We start from the raw sequence: 20,949 nt of genomic DNA, 5'->3' as shown, positions 1-20,949 counted from the left end.
GATATATTGAAAAACACCTGGATTGTTTGTTAAATCTCTCATCTTTTAGATTGACCATGTTGGTTTCAGTTCTTTCATATGTAAATCACAAAACCTTTTTTTAAAGTTACATTCTCAAGTGAAGTTTAATAATTGGTGTCATGTTGGCCAAGATAGTGTACTGAAGATGTTAGCTCCCTGTGAGGTGTCTGTGCCACAATGGTCAGACTGATTTTAATTTTAAAAATGGATTTACAGAATCTTACATGGATTCATGCAGTTTTTGAGCAAAGTAAAATGTAATTCTGCAAGTACAAATTCACCCCAAAAAGTCGTGTGTGTGTGTGTGTGTGTGTGTTGGGGTGGGGGGTGGGGTTATGAGTGCCTGTGAGAGGATGTGTATGTGCATGAGTGTACAGGGGTGTAAGTCTGTGAGAGTGAGTGAGTATGGGAGTGTATGTTTGAGTCTATGCGAGAGGGTCTGAGTGTGTGTGTGTGTGTGCGCGCGCGCGCGCATGCACGTAGGAGTGCATGTCTGTGTGTGTGGTCACCTGTAGTGTGACATGAACCCAAGGTCCCAGTTGAGGCCATCCCCATGGATACCGAACTTGGCTATCAGCCTCTGCTAAGCCACTTTTCGTTGTTGCCTGTACCGAAGTCCACCTTGGAGGACGATCACCCAAAGGTCCGAGGTTGAATGTCCCAGCCCGCTGAAGTGTTCTCTGACTGGGAGGCACACTCCTGTCTGTTGATTGTTCTGCAGTGTCCATTCATCCATTACATACCCTCTGTTTGATCTCGCCAATGTACCATGCCTCAGGGCATCCTTGCCTGCAGCGTATGAGGTAGACAATGTTGGTTGAGTCGCATGAGTACCAGCCACATACATGGCGGGAGGTATCCCCACGCTTAATAGTGGTATCCATGTCAAAACTCTGACACGTCTTGCAGCGCCAACCGTGCCAAGGTTGTATGGCATTGTTCTGAAAGCAGCAGTTTGCTACGAACAATGATCTGTTTGAGGTTTGGTGGCTCTTTAAAGATGAGAAGTGGAGGTGTGAGGAAGGTCTTGGCAAGGTGCTCATCCTCACTGACAATGTGTTGCGGACAATGAAGAACATGGTGTAGTTTTTCGGCTGCTGGGAAGTACTGGACAACGAAGGGTACCCTGTCAGTTGCAGCTCATGTCTGTCTCCCTTCTACCTGAACATTCATACACCAACCTAAATAGTTATTATTAATAGAAATGGTTGTAGCTCTGATAGGGAGAGAGAGAAACAGAACTAACATTTTCAGGTTGATCTCTCTCCAAGATGCGATCTGACCTATTGAGTATTTCCAAAACTTTCTGTTTTTATTTCAGATTTCTATCCTCTGGAATATTTTGATTTGCTGCACAGGCAATAATTTGTTTTATGGCTCCAAAGTAAATTATCCCCATTGACAAATGCTTGGGGTTCCTCGTTAAGTTGCATCTTTCAGCTACTCTAGTGTGGTCATTGGATAAAACCACTGCCTGGTGCAGCACTAAGGTCTGCAAGCCCAAGCCTCGATTTCCAGCATCTGCTAAATTAGCTGATCTCTATGAGGGTGGAAGTTTAGAATGTCATAGTTACCAAAGAAAAAAGTCAGACTAGTTTTTGTTAGAGATCTCCATTAGCACTGTTTAGCAAAATACAAAATGCACGTTAAAATAGGATTGCAAATTCACTTTCTGATTCATTCAACATGGTCTCAGAAGAGCTAAAGTTCAAGTGTCCCCATTTTGGATACTGTCAGGGGAGATGGCTCACAGGGAAAGGCAGCTGTAGCCAGATTCATGGCACTGTGGCTGGCTCTGCTGTATAGAAGGGTTGGAAAAAGAGTGGAAGGGCAAAAGTCATAGGGGATTCAATTGTAAGGGGAGCAGATAGGCGTTTCTGTCGTTGAAAACAGGACTCCTGAATGGTATGTTGCCCCCTAGGTGCACGGGTCAGGGATCCCTCAGATCAGCTGCAGGACATTCTGAAGGCGGAGGGTGAACAGCTAGCTGTCGTGGTGCATATAGGCACCAATGATATCAGTAATAAATGGGATGATGTCCTACAAGCAGAATTTAGGAGGTTAGGATCCAAATTAAAAAGTAGGAACTCAGAGGTAGTAAAATCAGGATTGCTACCAGTGCCACGTGCTCATCAGAGTAGAAATGAAAGAATAGCCAGGATGAATGAGTGGCTTGAAAGATGGTGCCGCAGGGAGAGATTCAGATTTTTGGGACTTTGGGATCGGTTCTGGGGGAGGTGGGACTATTATAAATTGGATAGTCTACATCTGGGCCACCTAGAACCAGTGTCCTTGAGGTTGCTTTTGCTAATGCTATTGGAAAGGGTTTAAATTAATGTGGCAGGGGGTTAGGGACCAAATGAGGAAGTTAGTGGACAGGAAGGAGGTAGTAGCTAAAGCCTGTAAGAAACTAGATAATGAAGTCAGTGTGACTAAGGGGAAGACAAATGCAGCAGGACTGGTGGTCTGAAGTGCATTTGTTTTAATGTGACAAGTGTAGTAGGTAAGGCAGATGAACTTAGGGCTTGGATTAGTACCTGGGAGTATTATGTTAGTGCTATTACTGAGACTTGGTTAAAGGAAGAGCAAGATTGGCAATGAAATATCCCAGGATATCGATGCTTCAAGCGGGATGGCGAAGTGGTAAAAGGGGTGAAGGAGTTGCATTACTGGTCAAAGTGTATATCACAGCTGTGCTGAAGGAGGGCACTATGGAGGACTCGAGCAGTGAGGCAGTATGGGCAGAGCTCAGAAATAGAAAGTGTGTGGTAACAATGTTGGGATTGTACTACAGGCCTCCCAATGGTGAACGTGAGATAGAGGTCCAAATATGTAGAGAAATTGTAGAAAGGTGTCAGAGCAACAGGGAGGTGGTGATAGGAGATTTTAATTTTCCCAACATTGACTGAGATTCACTTAGTGTCAGAGGTTTAGATGGAGCAGAATTTGTAAGGAGCATCCAGGAGGGTTTTGTAGCGCAGTACATAAATGCTATAGTGGACCTGGTATTGGGGGATGAGCCCAGGCAGGTGGTTGAAGTTTCAGTAGGGGATTGCTTAAGTTTTAGAATACTCATGGACAAAGATAAGAGTGGAACTAAAGGAAGAATGCTAAACTGGGGGAAGATAGCTGAAAATGTGTTGCTGGAAAAGCGCAGCAGGTCAGGCAGCATCCAAGGAACAGGAGATTCGACCAATCGGGCATAAGTCCTTCTTCAGTCCTGATTTTCAGCTCTGATCTCCAGCATCTGCAGACCTCACTTTAAACTGGGGAAGGGCAACTATATCAAAATTCACAGGAGCTGGGGAATGTGGATTGGGAGCAACTGTTTGAGGGCAGATCCATATTTGACATGTGGGAGACTTTTAAAGAGAGGTTGATTAGAGTGCAAGACAGACACGTCCCTATGAAAATGAGGGATAGAAATGGCAAGATTAGGGAACTATGGATGACAGGTGAAATTCCGAGACTAGCTAAGAGGAAAAAGGAGGTATACATAAGGTTTAGGCAAATGAAAACAAACAAAGCTTCGGAAGAATATCAGGAAAGTAGGACTCTCTGAAATGAGAAATTAAGAGGGCTAAAAGGGGTCATGAAATATCTTTAGCAAACAGAGTTAAGGAAAACCCCAAAGCCTTTTATTCGTAAATGAGGAATCCCATATAAACATGGGTTTTATTACAACTTGATATTAATCCATTTTGAGTTCGTATTTAAATATTTAATTATTATATTATTTCTTACTTGTAATGTAAGATATCTTATTTTATGCTTTGGTTGTTTGTAGGATAGTTTAGTAGTTAGATTAGTTTTTTTCTCTTTTTTTTCTTTTGTTGTATTTTGGGTTTTTTTTATATATATACATTTAATTTTATATTAGTGCTTATATTTGTTTGTATTACTTTGCAATTTTGTAAAAATGTTTAAAAAAATCTTTTTTCTTTCAATAAAAATACCTATATAAAAAAGGAGCAAGAGGGTAACTAGAGAAAGGGTTTGCCCACTCAAGGATAAAGGAGGAAAGTTATGCGTGGAGTCAAAGAAAATAGGTGAGATTCTTAATGAGTACTTTGTGTCAGTATTCACCGAGGGGAGCAACATGACAGATGTTGAGGTTAGGGATAGATGTTTGGTTACTCTAGGTCAAGTCGACATAAGGAGGGAGGAAGTGTTGGGTATTCAAAAAGGCATTAAGGTGGACAAGTCCCCAGGTCCACATGGGATCTATCCTGGATTACTGAGAGAAGCGAGAGAGGAAATAGCTGGTTCTTAACAGATATCTTTGCAGCATCCTTGAAAAAGGGTGAGGTCCCGCAGGACTGGAAAATTTTTAATGTTGCCTCCATGTTTAAGAAGGGTAGCAAGGATAATCTAGATAATTATAGACAGGTGAGCCTGACATCAGTAGTAAGGAAGCTGTTGGAGAAGATACTGAGGGATAGGATCTATTTACATTTGGAAGAAAATGGGCTTATCAGCAATAGGCAGCATGTTTTTTTTTCGCAGAGAAGGTCATGTCTTGCCAATTTATTAGAATTCTTTGAGGAAGTGACAAATTTGATTGATGTGGTAAGGGCTGTCGATATCATGTACATGGACTTCAGTGAAGTGTTTGATAAGGTTCCCCATGTTAGGCTGATGAAGAAAGTGAAGTCGCGTGGGGTCCAGAGTGTAGTAGCTAGAGAACTGGCTGGGCAACAGGAGATAGAGAGTAGTTGTAGAAGAGAGTTTCTCAAAATGGAGAACTGTGACCAGTGGTGTTTCACAGGGATCCATGTTGGGACCACTGTTGTTTGTGATATACATAAATGATCTGGAGGATGGTATAGGTGGTCTGATTAGCAAGTTTTCAGATGACACTAAGATTGGTGGAGTAGCAGATAGTGATGGGGACTGTCAGAGAGTACAGCAGAATACAGAGAGATTGGAGAGTTGGGCGGAGAAATGGCAGATGGAGTTCAATCCGGGCAAATGTGAGATGATGCATTTTGGAAGATCTAATTCAAGAGGTAAATGGAAACTCCCTGGGGAAAATTGATGTCCAGAGAGATCTGGGTGTTCAGGTCCATTGTACCCTGAAGGTGGCAACGCAGGACGATAGAAGGGCCAAGATGGCGTACGACATGCTTTCATTCATTGAATGGGGCATTGAGCACAAATGTTGACAGGTCATGTTAAAGTTGCATAGGACTTTTGGAATACTGCATACAGTTCTAGTCGCTACATTACCAAAAGGATGTGGATGCTTTGGAGAGGGTGCAGAGGAGGTTCACCAGGATGTTGCCTGGCATGGAGGGCGCTAGCTATGAAGAGAGGTTGAATAGATTAGGATTATTTTCATTAGAAAGACAAAAGGTTTGGGGGGGGGGGGGGTACTTGATTGAGGAATACAAAATCATGAGAGAGATAGGGTGGAGAGCAAGAAGCTTTTTCCCAGAGTGGGGACTCAATTACTAGGGGTTACAAGCTCAAGGTGAGAGGGGAAAAGTTTAAGGAAGATAAGCATGGAAAATTCTTTACGCAGAGGGTGGTGGGTGCCTGGAATGCGTTGCCAGCGGAGGTGATAGAGGTGGGTATGATAGTGTCATTTAAGATGCATCTAGACAGATACATGAATGGACAGGAAGTAGAGGGATACAGATCCTTAGAAAATAGGTGACAGGTTTAGATAAAGGATCTGGATCTGTGCAGGCTTGGAGGGCTGAAGGGCCTGTTCCTGTGCTGTAATTTCCTTTGTTCTGCGTTTGTTCTAAAGGCATAACTTATGTACGAAAACATGAAATAGTGCTGTTATGTTTATTGTGTTCCATTCTGTAGATGGGAATTCACAGATAACAAATTACAAATCTGAAATCAGACAAGAATTCAATTTCTTCCCATTACTCAGACTTATTTAGTTCGCCCTGTAAAGTTTTTCTGCTAATTGTTCCTTAGTTGCAAACCTGGGACTTTGATAGTTAAATACTTCATCATCCAAGCTAGTACATCATCTGACATTGTTATTAAATGATCGATTCTGTCTTTCTCTCTTCCATGTTCATTAGGCAACCAATTCCTTCCAATTTTTTCCGACTACTAAATTCTCCTTCTTGTTTTTCACTTCTTTGCCTTTTGCTACTGAATTATACAATCCCTTAAGTAGCATATTGTTCAGTCCTAGCTGCAACACTTCTCAATACAGCTGGGAAAGAAGATGCTCAACAGTAAAATATTTTACTTTATTGATTTTTTTATTAATTCTTACTTCCATTTTACTCCAATGAGAAATCACTTTTTTGGCTAAGATCATGAATTTCTTCTGTTGCCTTTGAAGAAATCTTACAGAATTCTTAACATCACAAAAACCAAAAAAGCAGTTATGAGGAAAGGTTAGGGCACAAGACATTAACTCTGATTTCTCTCCACAGATGCTGCCAGGCCTGCTGAACCCGTTCAGCAATTTCTGTTTTTATATCTCATCATAGTTGCAGGTATTGGGACAGAAAATGTCTGACTGTCACAAAACAACATGAAAATGCTGGAGAAACTCAGCAGGTATGGCAGCATTGGTTGAGTGATAAACAAAGTTCGGATGAGACATCACTGTTCCGAAACACTTCGTCTGTTTTCCTCTCATTGATGTTGCCAGACCAGGTGAGTTTCTCTAGCATTTTATGTTTTTGTTTCAAAGTTCTAGCATCCACAGTTCTTTGTTTTATTTTATGTCTAATTGTAATTGTATTTAATCATTTCATGATGTCAATGTGTTTTTTTTTTCAAAATTTTACACAGCTCGTTTCTCCTAGGATTACAACTACAACTGCTCAGATGGGGTGCAGATGCTGCAGAATGATAAGAAGGTGAGAAAAGTTTTAGATTCAACACTTAAGATGATGTTCAATGACTTTGCTGGCTCAGGCTACACAACATCCTAGCATTCTTTTCTTGCGCAGGTCTGAACTCAAACTCTAAATGCTATCCATCATGATGTATTTCTACTGTCACAATATCACCCAATGCTTTGGTGCCATTCTCAATCCCATTGAAACCCTTTATTGAGCAAAAAGCAGAAAGGGAAACTTTGATCCTACCAGCCTTTCTGTGAAGTGGAAGGACAGTATGATAATGCCCTCAATCACATCATCTGTTCTTAACACTTAACAAAACAAAGGCATGTGGTAACGTTATTTCTTGTTGTTTCAGGTACATCTTTGGACCGACTATTATAAGAGAACTACCACCAAACAGTGTGAAAAACGAAAAAAATTATAGAAACAATGACATTAAACATGAGACCTCATTTCACAACAGGAACATCAAAACCAACAATATTGTCACTTCAACTTTGGACAAAGTGATAAACTTGGAAGAACAAAATATAGAAATCATAAGGAAGGAAATTAATGTATCAGAAAAGAATTTAACACGTGCAGAAGAGAAAACAGTGGAAGGTATTGAACACAACACTGACAAAGATGAAATACACACACTGAATAATAAACTTCTACATCCAGAATCTTACACAGTTGCAGAACATGATGAAATAGTTCAAAACGCTAATACAGAGAACTGTTCCTTAAACAATAATTTAAAAGATGCATCTAAAGATGAACTGGCACAGCACCATGACCCAGAAACAGAAAGTGATTGTCATAAAGTTAATGGGCCATCCACAGAACATCCCACTGAAGCAGAAAACATGGACAAAGCATGTCACGTCCATGAAGGAGGAGAGGAAACAATTGACAACAAAGAAATTGACTTCCCAAATAACGGTTTATTGTTGCATGTACAAAATGCTGAATTAAATCAATACAATCTGGAAACTGACACGGATGAAATCAAAACTTCTTCCAACCAATCTTCCGATACAGAAATGTATACCATAAATGGGCATGAAGATCTAGGAAATACTCCTCCTATTACTACTGATGAAGAACTCAGTGTCGATTTGTTTGAAGAAGTGAAACTCAGGATTGATGGGGAAGATCCAGAGGTGGCTGCTGCACTTGCAGCACTGGAAGCAGCAACAGCAGGAGAGGATGATGACCTGGAGGATTAGAATGCACTTAACAACATGGGACTTACTGAAACACAATTATGTTAAGCATTAAATGTATTTTTGGATTTCAGTTGGCTTCCTTAGACAATGGTTTCTGATTAACATAATGCAAACCAGTTACTGTTTCTAAACTGAAAAAAAATCTAAAAGATAAAAGGACCAGGACATGGGTCACTTCGCTTAGATATTTTCTGGCAGGCAACCCATGCCAATTTGGGAACAATAAGAGTTCTCATTGGAAGGTGGGATGGGGGCATTCGGAAAAGGGCTCAGATAATGTGCAAGTGAGTGAATCAAAATGCTCAAATCAGTTCTAGTGTCTTGGAAGCTTAGATTCCCAAATGCACTACAATTCCTGGATAATTGTTAAAAATCACACAACACCAGGTTATAGTCCAACAGTAAAAAGTGAGGTCTGCAGATGCTGGAGATCAGAGCTGAAAATGTGTTGCTGGTTAAAGCGCAGCAGGTCAGGCAGCATCCAAGGAACAGGAAATTTGATGTTTCGGGCAAAAGCCCTACAGGTCTAATTGGAAACACACTAGCTTTCGGAGCGACGCTCCTTCATCAGGTGATTCAGGTGAAGGAGCGTCGCTACGAAAGCTAGTGTGCTTCCAATTAAACCTGTTGGACTGTAACCTGCTGTTGTGTGATTTTTAACTTTGTACACCCCAGTTCAACACCGGCATCTCCAAATCATGGATAATTGTTCTTCTCTCGCATTGAGATCAAAGAACAAGACGAGCCAGGAGCTGCAGTAACTCTGGAAGAGTCGTCTCATTGGCTTGATTTCCTAGTATTTCATATAATCTGAATGGGACAGGTCAAACTTGTGCTTGTTCCGAGCATGATGGAAACTCTTGCAAGTCCCTTTTATCAGCACACCCAACTTTTCAACATGCTGGGTCTCTGAGAATTTGTAGGGTCACTATCTTTTCAATTAATCTTTACCAATGCTGTCATGTGGTACTTTGTGCCTGGTATAGTGCAGAAAAAGTACCACTGGTTCATTAAGTCTGTCATTGTATTTTTCTTTGAGCCTTTCAATGTTTATTCCCATTCTTTTGCTCACCCCCCTTGATCATTGCTCTTTATGAGCAGCTCCCTGTAACGTAGAAACTTCATAATCCAGAAGAAGACCATTCAGTCCGTTATATCTCTGGTGGCCAAAAAGAGTAATCTAGACTAATTCCATTTTCTACACCAATAGGCTTCAACATTAAACAGTATCTTTTCAATGTGATGGGGTGTTCGGTCGCTTGTAGCTTTTCACAGAGTGAGTTTCAGTGCCTGTTTTATATTCAAACCTAAATTGCTGACATTTCGAATGAAAATCAAGAGACCCAGCACATAAACTCAATGGAAGTTATGGAAGTAACTCCTGGCCAGTGTGATGTGCCACTTTCAATCCAGTCTGCCACTTTCCCATTGGTCCTTTTCCTTTTCAGATGAGTCTGCACTTGGGGACCTTGTTAAAAGCCTTCCTAAATCCCACGGAAACTACATCAAACAAACTACGCTGATTCACCCACTTTATTACTTCTTCAAAATTTGCAGCCATTAGATAAAACCTTTCCTTCACAAATCCATGTTGACTATCCTTGATTAATCCACATTTTTCTAAACAACAAACATTATTCCTCTGAATTTTTTCTAGTAATTTGGGTTGAGGGTCCTGTAATTACTCGAGTAATGCCAGTCTCTCTTTTTAAACAATGTTGTCGCCACAACTGCAACCTCAGAACACCTCGGAGCCTCCAATACTTCCTTCCTTGTTTCTTTCAGCTGCATGGGGTACATTTTAGGCATAATGAGTTTACTACTTCTAAAAGATACTAAACACTTCAATATTTGCTCTCTCACATTCCTTATCCCAATACACTCCTTTTTAAACTACAATGTATGCATTATTCCCATATTCCGTAAAAACAAAATATTCATTAGAACTAAGACCGTGTCTTCTATCTTCACTTGGTCATTAATTGGCACTTTTCTTAGTTACCTTCCTGTTTATTAACTCTTTCTTAAACATATTTAGATATTTCTTGATGCTACTTTCCATTACTTTATAAAGCCCTCTCTTTGCTTTTAGTTTCACCTCTTCATTTTTTTTTACAACCTCCTGGCTGTCTGTAGTATTGAATTTTGGTTGTTGATACAAGCTTGGTTTTACCTTATCACACCTTCTCTGCTCGCTGACTTACTTCCAGGGAACTTAGTTTCACACATCTCGTCCTTTGAATGACTTAGTCATAGTTCCTTATTCCAGCTCTTAACTGGAAATAGGAAGTCAGTCCTCACTGCTTTTAGCAAGTGTATATTTGCCCACTGTGTGATGGCCGATTTAAACACAATAAAACTGTTGTAGTGCCATACACTTTATGAACACTTAGCAGTGGCACACTCTTGTTTGTTGACAAATACGCTGAGCCACATATATCTTTGGCAAACAAGTTAATGCAGAACATGCATAATGGTCTATTTTCTAAAAATTACACAATAAATCCCTGCAGAGAAAAAGTGAACATTTATGCTGCAATATGTGGTAAAGGTACCTGTAGCTGAAACTTTACTAATGGACAGAAATGTAACTAAATAAAAAGCATTTTTTGTATGCAAAGCAAATTGGCAAGGAAGCAACCAACATAAAAGTACATCTAAATACAGCCAACATCTTTGAAATTGGTGTTAACAGGAAGAAGCTGATGTTTATTTTACTATCTGGCTGTTGAAACTTGTGTGTTTTAAGTGGTCGGGAAGAGGTCAAATGCAATCACAAAAAACTGCCATAAAAATGATTGTCCAGACAGCTAGAGTGATGAATGTACTGTATATATTGCAAAAAGCCAATGTACTGACTGTGAATGAAAGCACTTATCACTTATTGCGATAATCTCAGAAGAAGTGAGAGCATTCTGGAGTAACAAGCCTCAGGAGGGCTTGTTTGGAAGTTCTGTACAAAATATATTCATGTTCAATATTGTAAATTGAATTGTTTTATCAATTGTGAAGCTTTTCTATAACTGTCAATGCTTTATATGAAACTTGATATGCAGCACGTTAGTTAATAACAATTGAAGCTGCATCAAAAAAATGAACTATCACTTTCCCATTTCAAAATGTGGATAATATTAACTTATATAAAGAAATATCATGAATATTATTAACAGTTTTCTTTCTGAATATTTTATGTGGACTACAATAAAATATTTGTTACAAATGACAATACTCTATTACATTATAAATTTTATAATGCTCCTCTTTGTAAATATGGAGCAGAGGCAAATTAGCAAGAGTTTTCGAAAGAGTGAAAGCATGGTCAGCGTGCATATCTCGATTTCCTGCTTGGTCACACTTAGAATTTCTTCGTCATATTTTCCAATACGTGTTCAATTTAGTATTCAGGCATTTACTGTAGACATCAAATTCAGACAAGCATTACACTAGAGTTCAGTCTCTATGCATTGCTCATGTGATACCATAAGAATGTGAACAAATGATTTCCTTTGAATTTCCTTCAGGAAAGGTCATGGGTCATTTTGGCTCTAGATATTGTCACTTTCCTGTGACACATCCAAACATATTGACAACACTGCAATGCTTCCAAAGTTGTGCATCCTTCATTAACAACAGGACAAACTATGAGGCATCTTGCTTAATTATCTCACCTAGAAACAGTAGACTCAGGCACACTTTGGTAGCTCCTGAAAATGGGCACAGGGATCACAATTTGTGATCAAACCATGCCCTTGATTCTGAAACAGGAACCCATACATTATTTCAGCATTTGCACAACTGTGGCATGTGTGCAGGACTATGTATACTATTGAGCAATGGCCCAAGGGATTCAAACCAGTTTGTATTCCTTAAAGTCAGCAGATAACTCAAACCAATGTTGGCATTCATTTTAGAAGTGAATTGGAACGGAGAACAACAATTATTTTTAAAAGCCTCCATGTGACAAAGGACTTGCTCTAAATTTCTCCAATAGTGTACTGGAAGCCTTGATGCAAGCAGGAGTGATTTCCCTATCCACCAGGAGGCCTTCCGGAGGATAAACAGCAGTGATGCCACAAAACCATGCAGTTGATGCTAGCAGTCTAACCCCAGGAGCCTAGGCGCAGTGTCTCAAGAGATTTAATGATCTCACAAGCAGTGAAAATCTGTCAATGAATCTTCAAATACCTAATCCTAAAAGTTGCACATTCAGCATTATTGAGTTCAATGCATTGCACCCCCAGTACTCACTTAATAACAATCTGCATCAACCACAAATCATGCCTTACGTTCATAATATCATCTCACCATTACAAAATGTGCATTGTAACAAGGCTTACGATTACATCTTGCACTCTCTGCCAGTTATTCGGCCATGTGCAGCATCCAACGACATTTTGATGGAGCAGTATGTAGACGCAATCTGATGGATACACACAAAGAAATATTCAGTGCGTTTGACAAGCCTCTCAGAAAGGGTAAGATGAATGAGATGAGGCAATATAGTTGTAACACCACAATTCAGGGTACCTTATTGTTTATAGATTTTGAAGTTGATGTGGCGTAATGAATGGGTAATTAGTAATATGGGATCTAGGATATAAGATATTGGGTGAGGAAACAGGGAAATATTGCCAAACCTGTAAAAAGCTTCTGTCAGGGCAGAAATAGATATTACATCCAGTTCTGGTCATCACAGTTTTGGAATAATATTGAAGTCCTCAACAGAGTGAAGAGAACATTTACTGAACTGGCTCCTGAACTGGTTAAGGAGAATCCAAAGGGATTTTACAAATACATTAAGGACAAAATCTGAAAGTGAAGAAGAGATAGTTGAAGCTGAACTGTTATATATCCCTGATACTGGAAGTAATTTATTGAGGAGGAATTAATCATACTCTGGAAAATTGGAGTATGAGACCAAAGATTAGTGATTCAAATGGCCATCCTGACCGAGGAAGAGAAGAAAGAAATAGAACCCACGGTATGGGCTCGGGAAGGGAATCGTGGAGGATTACAAATACCTCCTTTAGAGATCAGTTTAGAGAGAGAGGGAGACGTAGTATGCGAAAGACAGTATCCAATTTCAACAGAGGGACGCAGGGGATTGCAGCCGGTAATTGAGGGGTTGATTGAGGATGGATTATTGGAACCCTGCATGTCCCCTTACAATACCCCTATTCTTCCAGGAAAGAAATCAGACGTCTGGTACAAGACCTGAGGGCATTGAACCAAATGGTACAAATCCGCCACCCTGTGGTCCCTAACCCCTATACACTATTGAGTAAGACTCCCCATGACCATAAATGGTTCAGTGTAGTGGATCTAAAAGATGCCTTCTGGGCATATCCAGTGGCATAAGGAAGTAGGAATATGTTTACCTTTGAATGGGAAGATCCAAAGACAGGACAAAAACAATAGTACAGGTGGACAGTACTCCCACAAGGATTCACTGAATCCCTGAATCTCTTTGGTCAGGTGTTGGAACAAGTCTTTGAGGAATTCAGTAGTCCCAAAGGGACTACTCTGTTACAATATGTAGATGATCTTCTGGTAACAGGCAAAAGGAGAGACAAAGCAATAATGGCCACAAATTACTAAACTTGCTGGGACAAGGATCGAGGGTCTCCAAGAAGAAATTGCAGTATGTAGAAAAGGAAGTTAAGTATTCGGAACAGCTAATCAGTAAAGGAAAACGAAAAATAAGCCCAGAAAGAATAAAGGGAATCGTGGAAATGCCACTGCCCAAAACCAAAAGGGAGTTGCAAAAATTCTTGGGGCTAACAGGGTGCTGTAGATTATAGATAGACTCATATGCACAGAAAACTAAGAAATTATATCTGAAACTATTGGAGGAAGAACCTAAATTATTGAATTGGACAGATGGAGAGGGAATTGGTTGAAGAACTAAAGAAGAGCCTGATCCATGCCCCTATCCTTGCATTACCCTCCCTAGACAAGCCCTTCCACAGTGGGTAGGGGAATGGCTCCAGGGGTCCTAACCCAGCGATGGGGGCAAATGAAACAACCGGTTGCCTAGTCATCTAAATTGCTAGATCCGGTCTCAAGGGGGTGGCCAGAGTATGAGCAGGCAGTGGCAGCAACAGCCTTATTAGTTGAAGAAAGTCAGAAACTTACTTTTGGGGGAGCCCTAATAGTCAGCACTCCACACCAGGTACGGACCACATTAAATCAGAAAGCAGGACGATGGCTCACAGACTCTAGGATCCTGAAATATGAGGCAATTTTAATAGAGAAGGATGACCTTGTGTTAGTCACAGATAGTTGCTTAAATCCGGCCACATTCCTGTGGCGGGGAGACGGGGAGGCCCCTGGTAATCCAGAACATGACTGCCTTGATATTATGAATATCAGACAAAAGTGCAGATGGACCTAAGGGACATCTCTCTCTATGCGGGAGCTTGTTTGTTTATCAACAGGTCGTCCCGGATGATTGAGAGCGAGAGACATAATGGTTATGCTGTAATAGAGGGAAACGTTATCGAGGCCGGAAGACTGCCGAATGGCTGGTCAGCCCAAACTTGTGAACTCTATGCACTAGAAAGAGCTCTCAGAACCTTAGAAGACAAGGAAGGAACAGTGTACACAGACTCCAAATATGCATTTGGAGTGGTGCACACCTTTGGAAAAATTTGGCAAAAAAGAGGACTAATAAATTGTCAAGGAAAATAACTAGCACATGAGGAACTGATAGAATGAGTACTAGAATCCCCGTTACTGCCGAGGGAAATAGCGATAGTTCATGTAAATGGACATCAGAAGGGGAATGATTCAGAAGTAAGAGGAAATAGACTGGCCGATGAGGTAGCTAAAGAAGCAGCCCTAAATCCACAAGGAGCAGCAATATACTCTCTAACACCTGTAATGCCAGATCTTCAGGGTACCCCATTGTTTACTGCAAAGGAGGAAGAGGAACTAAAAAACTTAGGGGCCGCAAAGACAGTGGTTGTGTGCTGGATGTTACCCAATGGGAGGGAGATGGTGAATAAAATGATGATGCGAGAGATTATGGCTGTCCTACATCAGGGGAGTCATTGGGGAGTGTAAGCGATGTGTGATTTAATCTTAAGGACATATGGATGCAAAGGGATATATATGATAGCCAAACAGATATGTGAGGGATGTATAACATGCAGAAAGGTAAACAAAAAGGTACTAAGGAAACAAGTCCCAGGAGGGAGAGAACCTGGGCTAAGACCATTCCAGAGCATCCAGGTAGATTATACTGAATTACCCAGAGTGGGAAGACTGAGATATATGTGGGTAATAATTGATCATTTATCAGGATGGGTGGAGCATATCCTCTGGCCACTGCCACCGCAAGTGGGGTGTCCAAGATGATACTTGAACACACAGTTCTCAGATACGGGATAGTGGAGTGCATAGATTTGGATCAAGTAACTCACTTTACTTCCAAGGTACTCCAGGGAACGATGAAGGGGCTAGGAATCTCCTGGGAGTTCCATACTCCTTGGCATCCACCTTCATTAGGAAAGGTTGAGAGAATGAACCAGACACTCAAGGGGCAGTTATCTAAATTAATAATAGAAACCAGACTCCCTTTGACTAAGTGTTTAGCTATAGCCCTCTTGAGAGTGTGAAAGGCCCCAAGGAAAAATTTGGGGCTGTCCCCTTATGAGATATTATTTGGCCTGCCCTACTTGGGAACAAAAGGGGAACAGCCAATCCCAGAAACTAAAGATTTGTTCTTAAAGAAGTATATACTGGGCTTGTCCTCCTCTTTGTCTTTCCTCAGGAAACTGGGTTTATTGGCACAGGCTCTGCCCCTTGAATTCACCATTCATCCCATCTGGCTGGGAGATTGGGTCCTAATTAAGTCATGGACAGAAACTAAATTGCAGCCAGATTGGGAGGGACCGTACCAGGCTCTTTTGACTACCAAAACGGCGATAAGAGCGGCAGAGAAAGGCTGGACTCATTACACCAGAATTAAGGGACCAGTGAAATCCCTGGTTGAAAAAGAAGTCTGGACGGCCGAATCAACACAAGAACCACTGAAACTCAGGCTAAATAGACTTTAAGGGACTGATTATACTGTGGTAACGCGAGCGCTGGATTTTTTTTTATATAGATTGCATGTAAAGTGTCTCAGTGCTTCAATAATATTGTAGAATGTTGGGAATGCTTAGGGTTGTGATATTAGCTCTCTTAGTATTGGGATTTTGTCAAAAATCGTCTTCATGCTTGTTATTAACGGTCCCGGAGTCTGATAATATGCAAGTAATACTCACTGATGCATGCAGCTTAGTAAATTGTGGGAATGTAGATAATCAGAGACAGTACAGCAGGTCAGAGATACATCTAAAGTCCTATGGGGATAGTACTTGGTATACTGGCCTTGTCACAGTACACCAGGCCCCCTTCCGACCAGCTCTCGATTGTCCTGATAAAAAAAGTGTAACCCAATATACTTAACAATAAAGAAGACCACATGACACGGAGCAATTCTGGGGGGGGGGGGGAGAAGACCTATCGGGGGGTGGGGGGAGACCTATCAGGTACAATCAAATGAAACATTTGAGATAGAAATGAAAACAAAACGAGAAGGATTTCTCAGGCTGTTGTTTCCGAATTAACGTAGGAAAGGGAAAATGGGCAGAACAACTGGATAATATCAGCTTTCACCCCTCCCAATGACCCTAAGGTGGTAACAATTATAGAGGCGAAGGTCTTGAAACAGACCATTGAAATAGAAACTGGATACAAAGATGCAAATGCCTGGGTTGAATGGGTAAACTATACTGTAAAAAGTCCGAATAAGAGCAATTGCTATGCATGTGCCTCCGGTAGACCAGTGGCTCAGGTCGTCCCCTTTCTGCTCGGCTGGAAGCAAGACAGGAAGGACATGAAATGTATGATAGCCCTGTATCAGGCTAAAACTGCATGGAATGATAGGAACTGTACCTCCTCATCTCTAACGTTCCCTCTCTTGGAGAAGAAAGACTTAAAAGCCTCCCCTATGTTTTCAGCCGCAGTCGGAAATCACACATCGTGTGTGCATAGGCAAGCTACAAATCGGTCCAGGGACTTGGGGGAGCTGAAATCATGTATAGAAATTGAGAATGTCACCGAAACGGACAAGGGAGAGAACTACTCAGCACTGAAGGTTCCCCAAGCGAATCTGTGGTGGTACCGTGGAGGCAAAATATTGAGATCCACCCTACCTCCAGATTGGAGAGGGATATGTGCAATTGTACAATTGGCAATCCCATTCACCTTGGCATTTGAAAAGGAGAAGATAGCAACAAAAAGGGGAAGGAGTAAAAAATCATTATTAGACACCTCTTTTGATGATAGGACTCTATAGGAGTTCCTGGAGGGGTACCGGATGAGTACAAGGCTTGCAACCAGATTACAGCAGGTTTTGAATCGGCTCTATTCTGGCGGGTAATGGTCAACAAGAATGTGGACTGGATAAACTATATTTTCTATAATCAGCAAAGATTCATCAATTATACTAGGGATGCAGTCAAAGGCATAACAGAACAGCTTGATGCAACCAGTAGAATGGCCTGAGAAAACAGAATGGCCTTAGATATGATCTTAGCTGAAAAAGGGGGCATATGTTGTGATGTTAGGAGGGAGCTGTTGTACTTTTATTCCAAAAATTACAACACCTGACAGGTCAATCACTCATGCCTTGCCAGGATTGACCACCTCAGCGGAAGAATGGCTGAGAATTATGGAGTAGACACATCACTCACGGGATGGCTGGAATCATGGTTTGGGAAATGGAAGGGAGTGGTAGTCTCCATCCTCACCTCCCTGATAGTGGTAGCAGGGGTACTGGTAGCAATTGGCTGTTGTATCATACCTTGCGTATGGGAACTAACCCAATGGCTGATTGAGACAGCTTTGGCAAAACAGATGTCCCTAAAAGGTAATCAGGCAGAGGAACTCTACCTCTTGAACAATGAGGGGATGAGTGACCTTGAGGCTAAGATGAATAAAGCCTCGGGTATGATGTTTGCAAATGTGGGGGCGACATGTGAGGGAAATGCAGAAAACATTTATTTTAAAAAAGGGGGAATTGTGAGAGGCGCTTGCAAATGTTGTTGTTTCTGCAAAAATCACAAGGCTGAATCATGAGGGGCGTGAATCTTAAGCTAGATATGCTTGCACAAACAGCTACAAGTGGCCGCATCTTGCTTCTGCAGAAATCGCAAGGTGGAATCATGAGGGTGCATACCAAGAAATAACTAACCGAAAAGGGAGGTGGTCGACGGGTAGAAACAGATGTATTGACATGACAGTTGCAATTGTCATGCACATAGGGAGTTAGTATGAACAAGATAACCAAATAAGGCATAAAATAAATGAGTGGGGGTGGCGGGGGTGGGGGGGGAGGTGACAGGCTTAGAGGAATGGGAGATGTAAACAGAGGCGGTGTGAAGCTAGAGCTTGCGATAGGCTATGCCCAATAGAAAAAGCAACCAACAGGGTAAAAGGGGAGTGCTGAGAGACTCAACTAAACCGTATAAATCGTAATGTAACCTTCTAATCGGTGTGCCTACTTGTTGGACACCCGCTCTTGCAAGAACACTTTAATAAAACTGCTGCTTCAGAATTTGACTTGGACTGAAATTATTGAACAGTGAGCTTTATTTCTCACAGCCAAAAACTGCTTATAGTACTCCAGATGCTGTCTCACCAGCATCTTGTATAGTTACAGTAAGACTTCCCTACTCTCTACCCCTTGAAATCGGGCCAACAGTCCATTAGCCTTCCTGATTACCTGCTGGGCCTGTGACACCTGTTTTCTATGTATCATGTACAAGTACCCCAAGTCTCTGTGTTGGAGATTCTGCAGTTTTTCTCCATATAAACAATAGCCCTTTTGTTCTCTCTTCCAAAATGAACTTCATATTTTCCCACATTATACTCCATTTGCAAACTTCTTCCCTCTATATCATTATCTCTCTGTAAACTACTTGTGTCCCTCTTGCAACCTTGGCTGTGTAAGTACGTTATCATGAAAATAGGGTGCCATGCGAGTAGAACGTCAACAGGATAGTCTACCCACTGATATCCTATCAGGTAAGCAATGTAATGTTTCTAGTGGTTCAGGGAGGGTAGGAGAAATTGGATTTAGCAGAGGACAGAAGGAAGTGTCAGGACCTCTTGGGGGCTGGGTCTGTCAGGAGGTTGGGGAGAGGGGGGATCCTGAGGCAGTGGCAAGGGGACAACAGAAGCAGATCTGGTCCAGAGCTGATGAACGAAGGCCCAGGTACTTGGGGTGGGTGGGATGGTTCAAGGCAGACCAGATCTGGAATGAGATGGGAATTTGAAGAATTGGGGCTGCAGGGAGAAATGGGGTCAGGCCCTGAGGAATGAAGAGGTTTCAGCTTAAGAGAAGGGGGGAATGGGGAAGGGAGTGGCTGGTTTGGTGCAGGCAATGATGCAAGTGGGTTTCTGGTCTTGGAGTTGGGGGAAAAGGGGTGGGGGGAGGAAGAGGGAAAGCCCTGGGGGAGATGTAGTTGAAGGTGTGAGGTAAATATGGAGTCAGTTGAATAGTTTGTCCGAAGTTTAAATATTTTCTGCTTAATTATTTATGTAATTTCATCAGAAAGTGATCCACATTCTTTGATTTAAATGGATACTTGCAGAAGGTTTCAGGAGTAGAGAAGTTGCGCAGCAGAATCTTCAATTTTCTGGGCAATTCCTTCAGAGTCTGCTATGGACAGGATTCCACTACACAACTTACATCCACACTGGGATAGTGAAACAGAATAACTGAAAATCCACATACTTTTTTTTTGCTTTCAGGACAAGCAATGGAATGCCTATTACAATTCGATAATTAAACAAACAAAACAGTTTTAAATATCAGAAAACATTCATTTAACAATAGGCTAAAATCACCATTTCCAATTCAAATAAGATACATAAAACAATCTGCAATCTTTAGTAGTTCTTCTATTTTCAACACAAATCTCAACTGAATTTTACATTGAGGAGGGAATGGAACAAATGGGTGATTGTAATGTCCACACCAAGAAAAATCTACTAACAATTGGGTCTTGTCAAAAACATAATGTATGTAAAACAGTTATCGATTGACTTCGAGAGAGCCAATCGAAATGTTTACCAGCTCCAATTAGTTAACAAGATCCATTCCAGTAAGAAGTAGGCTTTCACTAATTTTACAGAACTTATTAAGTTTATCATAACAAGTATTTCAAACATTCTTAATAAAAGCCATGGTTTTACAGTCAATCACTTCAGAATACCTGTTTGTGATACTGCTTGAATGGGTCCAAGTCTCTAATTCTGTTCATTTGGTTGAAGCTCTCCTTCTGTCAATCTTCTTCTACATTAGGCTAACACCCTGGTTTATTAGCTTTTGCTAACCACTACCCCCTGAACTCTAATTGGATTACTAATTCATATTCCTCATTGTCAATCTTGGATTGGTTAAACAATACATGCTCAATTCCTGAATGGTTTCTTTAAAAGTCATCATCATCATCTCAGTGAAATCATTTACTACAGTCGTCTGATTCATTCTTTCATATGATCAATATTTTTTAAGATTATCCTTTTTAGAACAGCTTGTCTCTTATTTTAATAATTCCATGCATCTATGCCAAAATAACATGGCACCAATGAACAATTTATCCACCTGTTTGTAATATGTAATGTTACCTCCTATTGATTAACTGTCATTCCAAACCATTAAAACTGATACATCCAAAAAGATCAAAAAATCTACATGACTTACTACAAAACCTATTTTCAACATAATATAGGTATAAATAAGTACATACATATATATTTATCTATCTCATAGGCCTGTTACATAATTAATTGCAAAACCAAACTATTTTAAAACCTTAGTTGTGTTTTTG

At 40.9% G+C, this 20,949-nt stretch overlaps 1 protein-coding gene across 7 annotated transcripts in view; it reads left to right on the top strand.

Annotated features, from left to right (window-relative positions):
- Window positions 1-11,236, top strand: part of LOC132819636 (uncharacterized) — a 34,377-nt gene extending 23,141 nt beyond the window's left edge. For 2 of the 7 annotated variants that reach the window (XM_060831246.1, XM_060831228.1), the window contains exons 2-5: window positions 3,991-4,070; window positions 6,429-6,654; window positions 6,793-6,860; window positions 7,204-11,236. In XM_060831246.1, the coding sequence (XP_060687229.1) occupies window positions 6,640-6,654; window positions 6,793-6,860; window positions 7,204-8,062 (942 nt within the window). In that variant the 5' untranslated portion in view covers window positions 3,991-4,070; window positions 6,429-6,639 and the 3' untranslated portion in view covers window positions 8,063-11,236. The remainder of the gene's footprint in view (window positions 1-3,990; window positions 4,071-6,428; window positions 6,655-6,792; window positions 6,861-7,203) is intronic. The other 5 variants (XM_060831255.1, XM_060831237.1, XM_060831273.1 and 2 more) reach the window with 3 other exon arrangements.
- The last annotated feature ends 9,713 nt before the right edge of the window (window positions 11,237-20,949 follow it).

Source organism: Hemiscyllium ocellatum, chromosome 1 (assembly GCF_020745735.1).
Source record: "Hemiscyllium ocellatum isolate sHemOce1 chromosome 1, sHemOce1.pat.X.cur, whole genome shotgun sequence".
Taxonomy (NCBI): domain Eukaryota; kingdom Metazoa; phylum Chordata; class Chondrichthyes; order Orectolobiformes; family Hemiscylliidae; genus Hemiscyllium; species Hemiscyllium ocellatum.
Note: the sequence above shows the minus strand (reverse complement) of the source record. Positions and strands in the feature narration are given on the sequence as shown.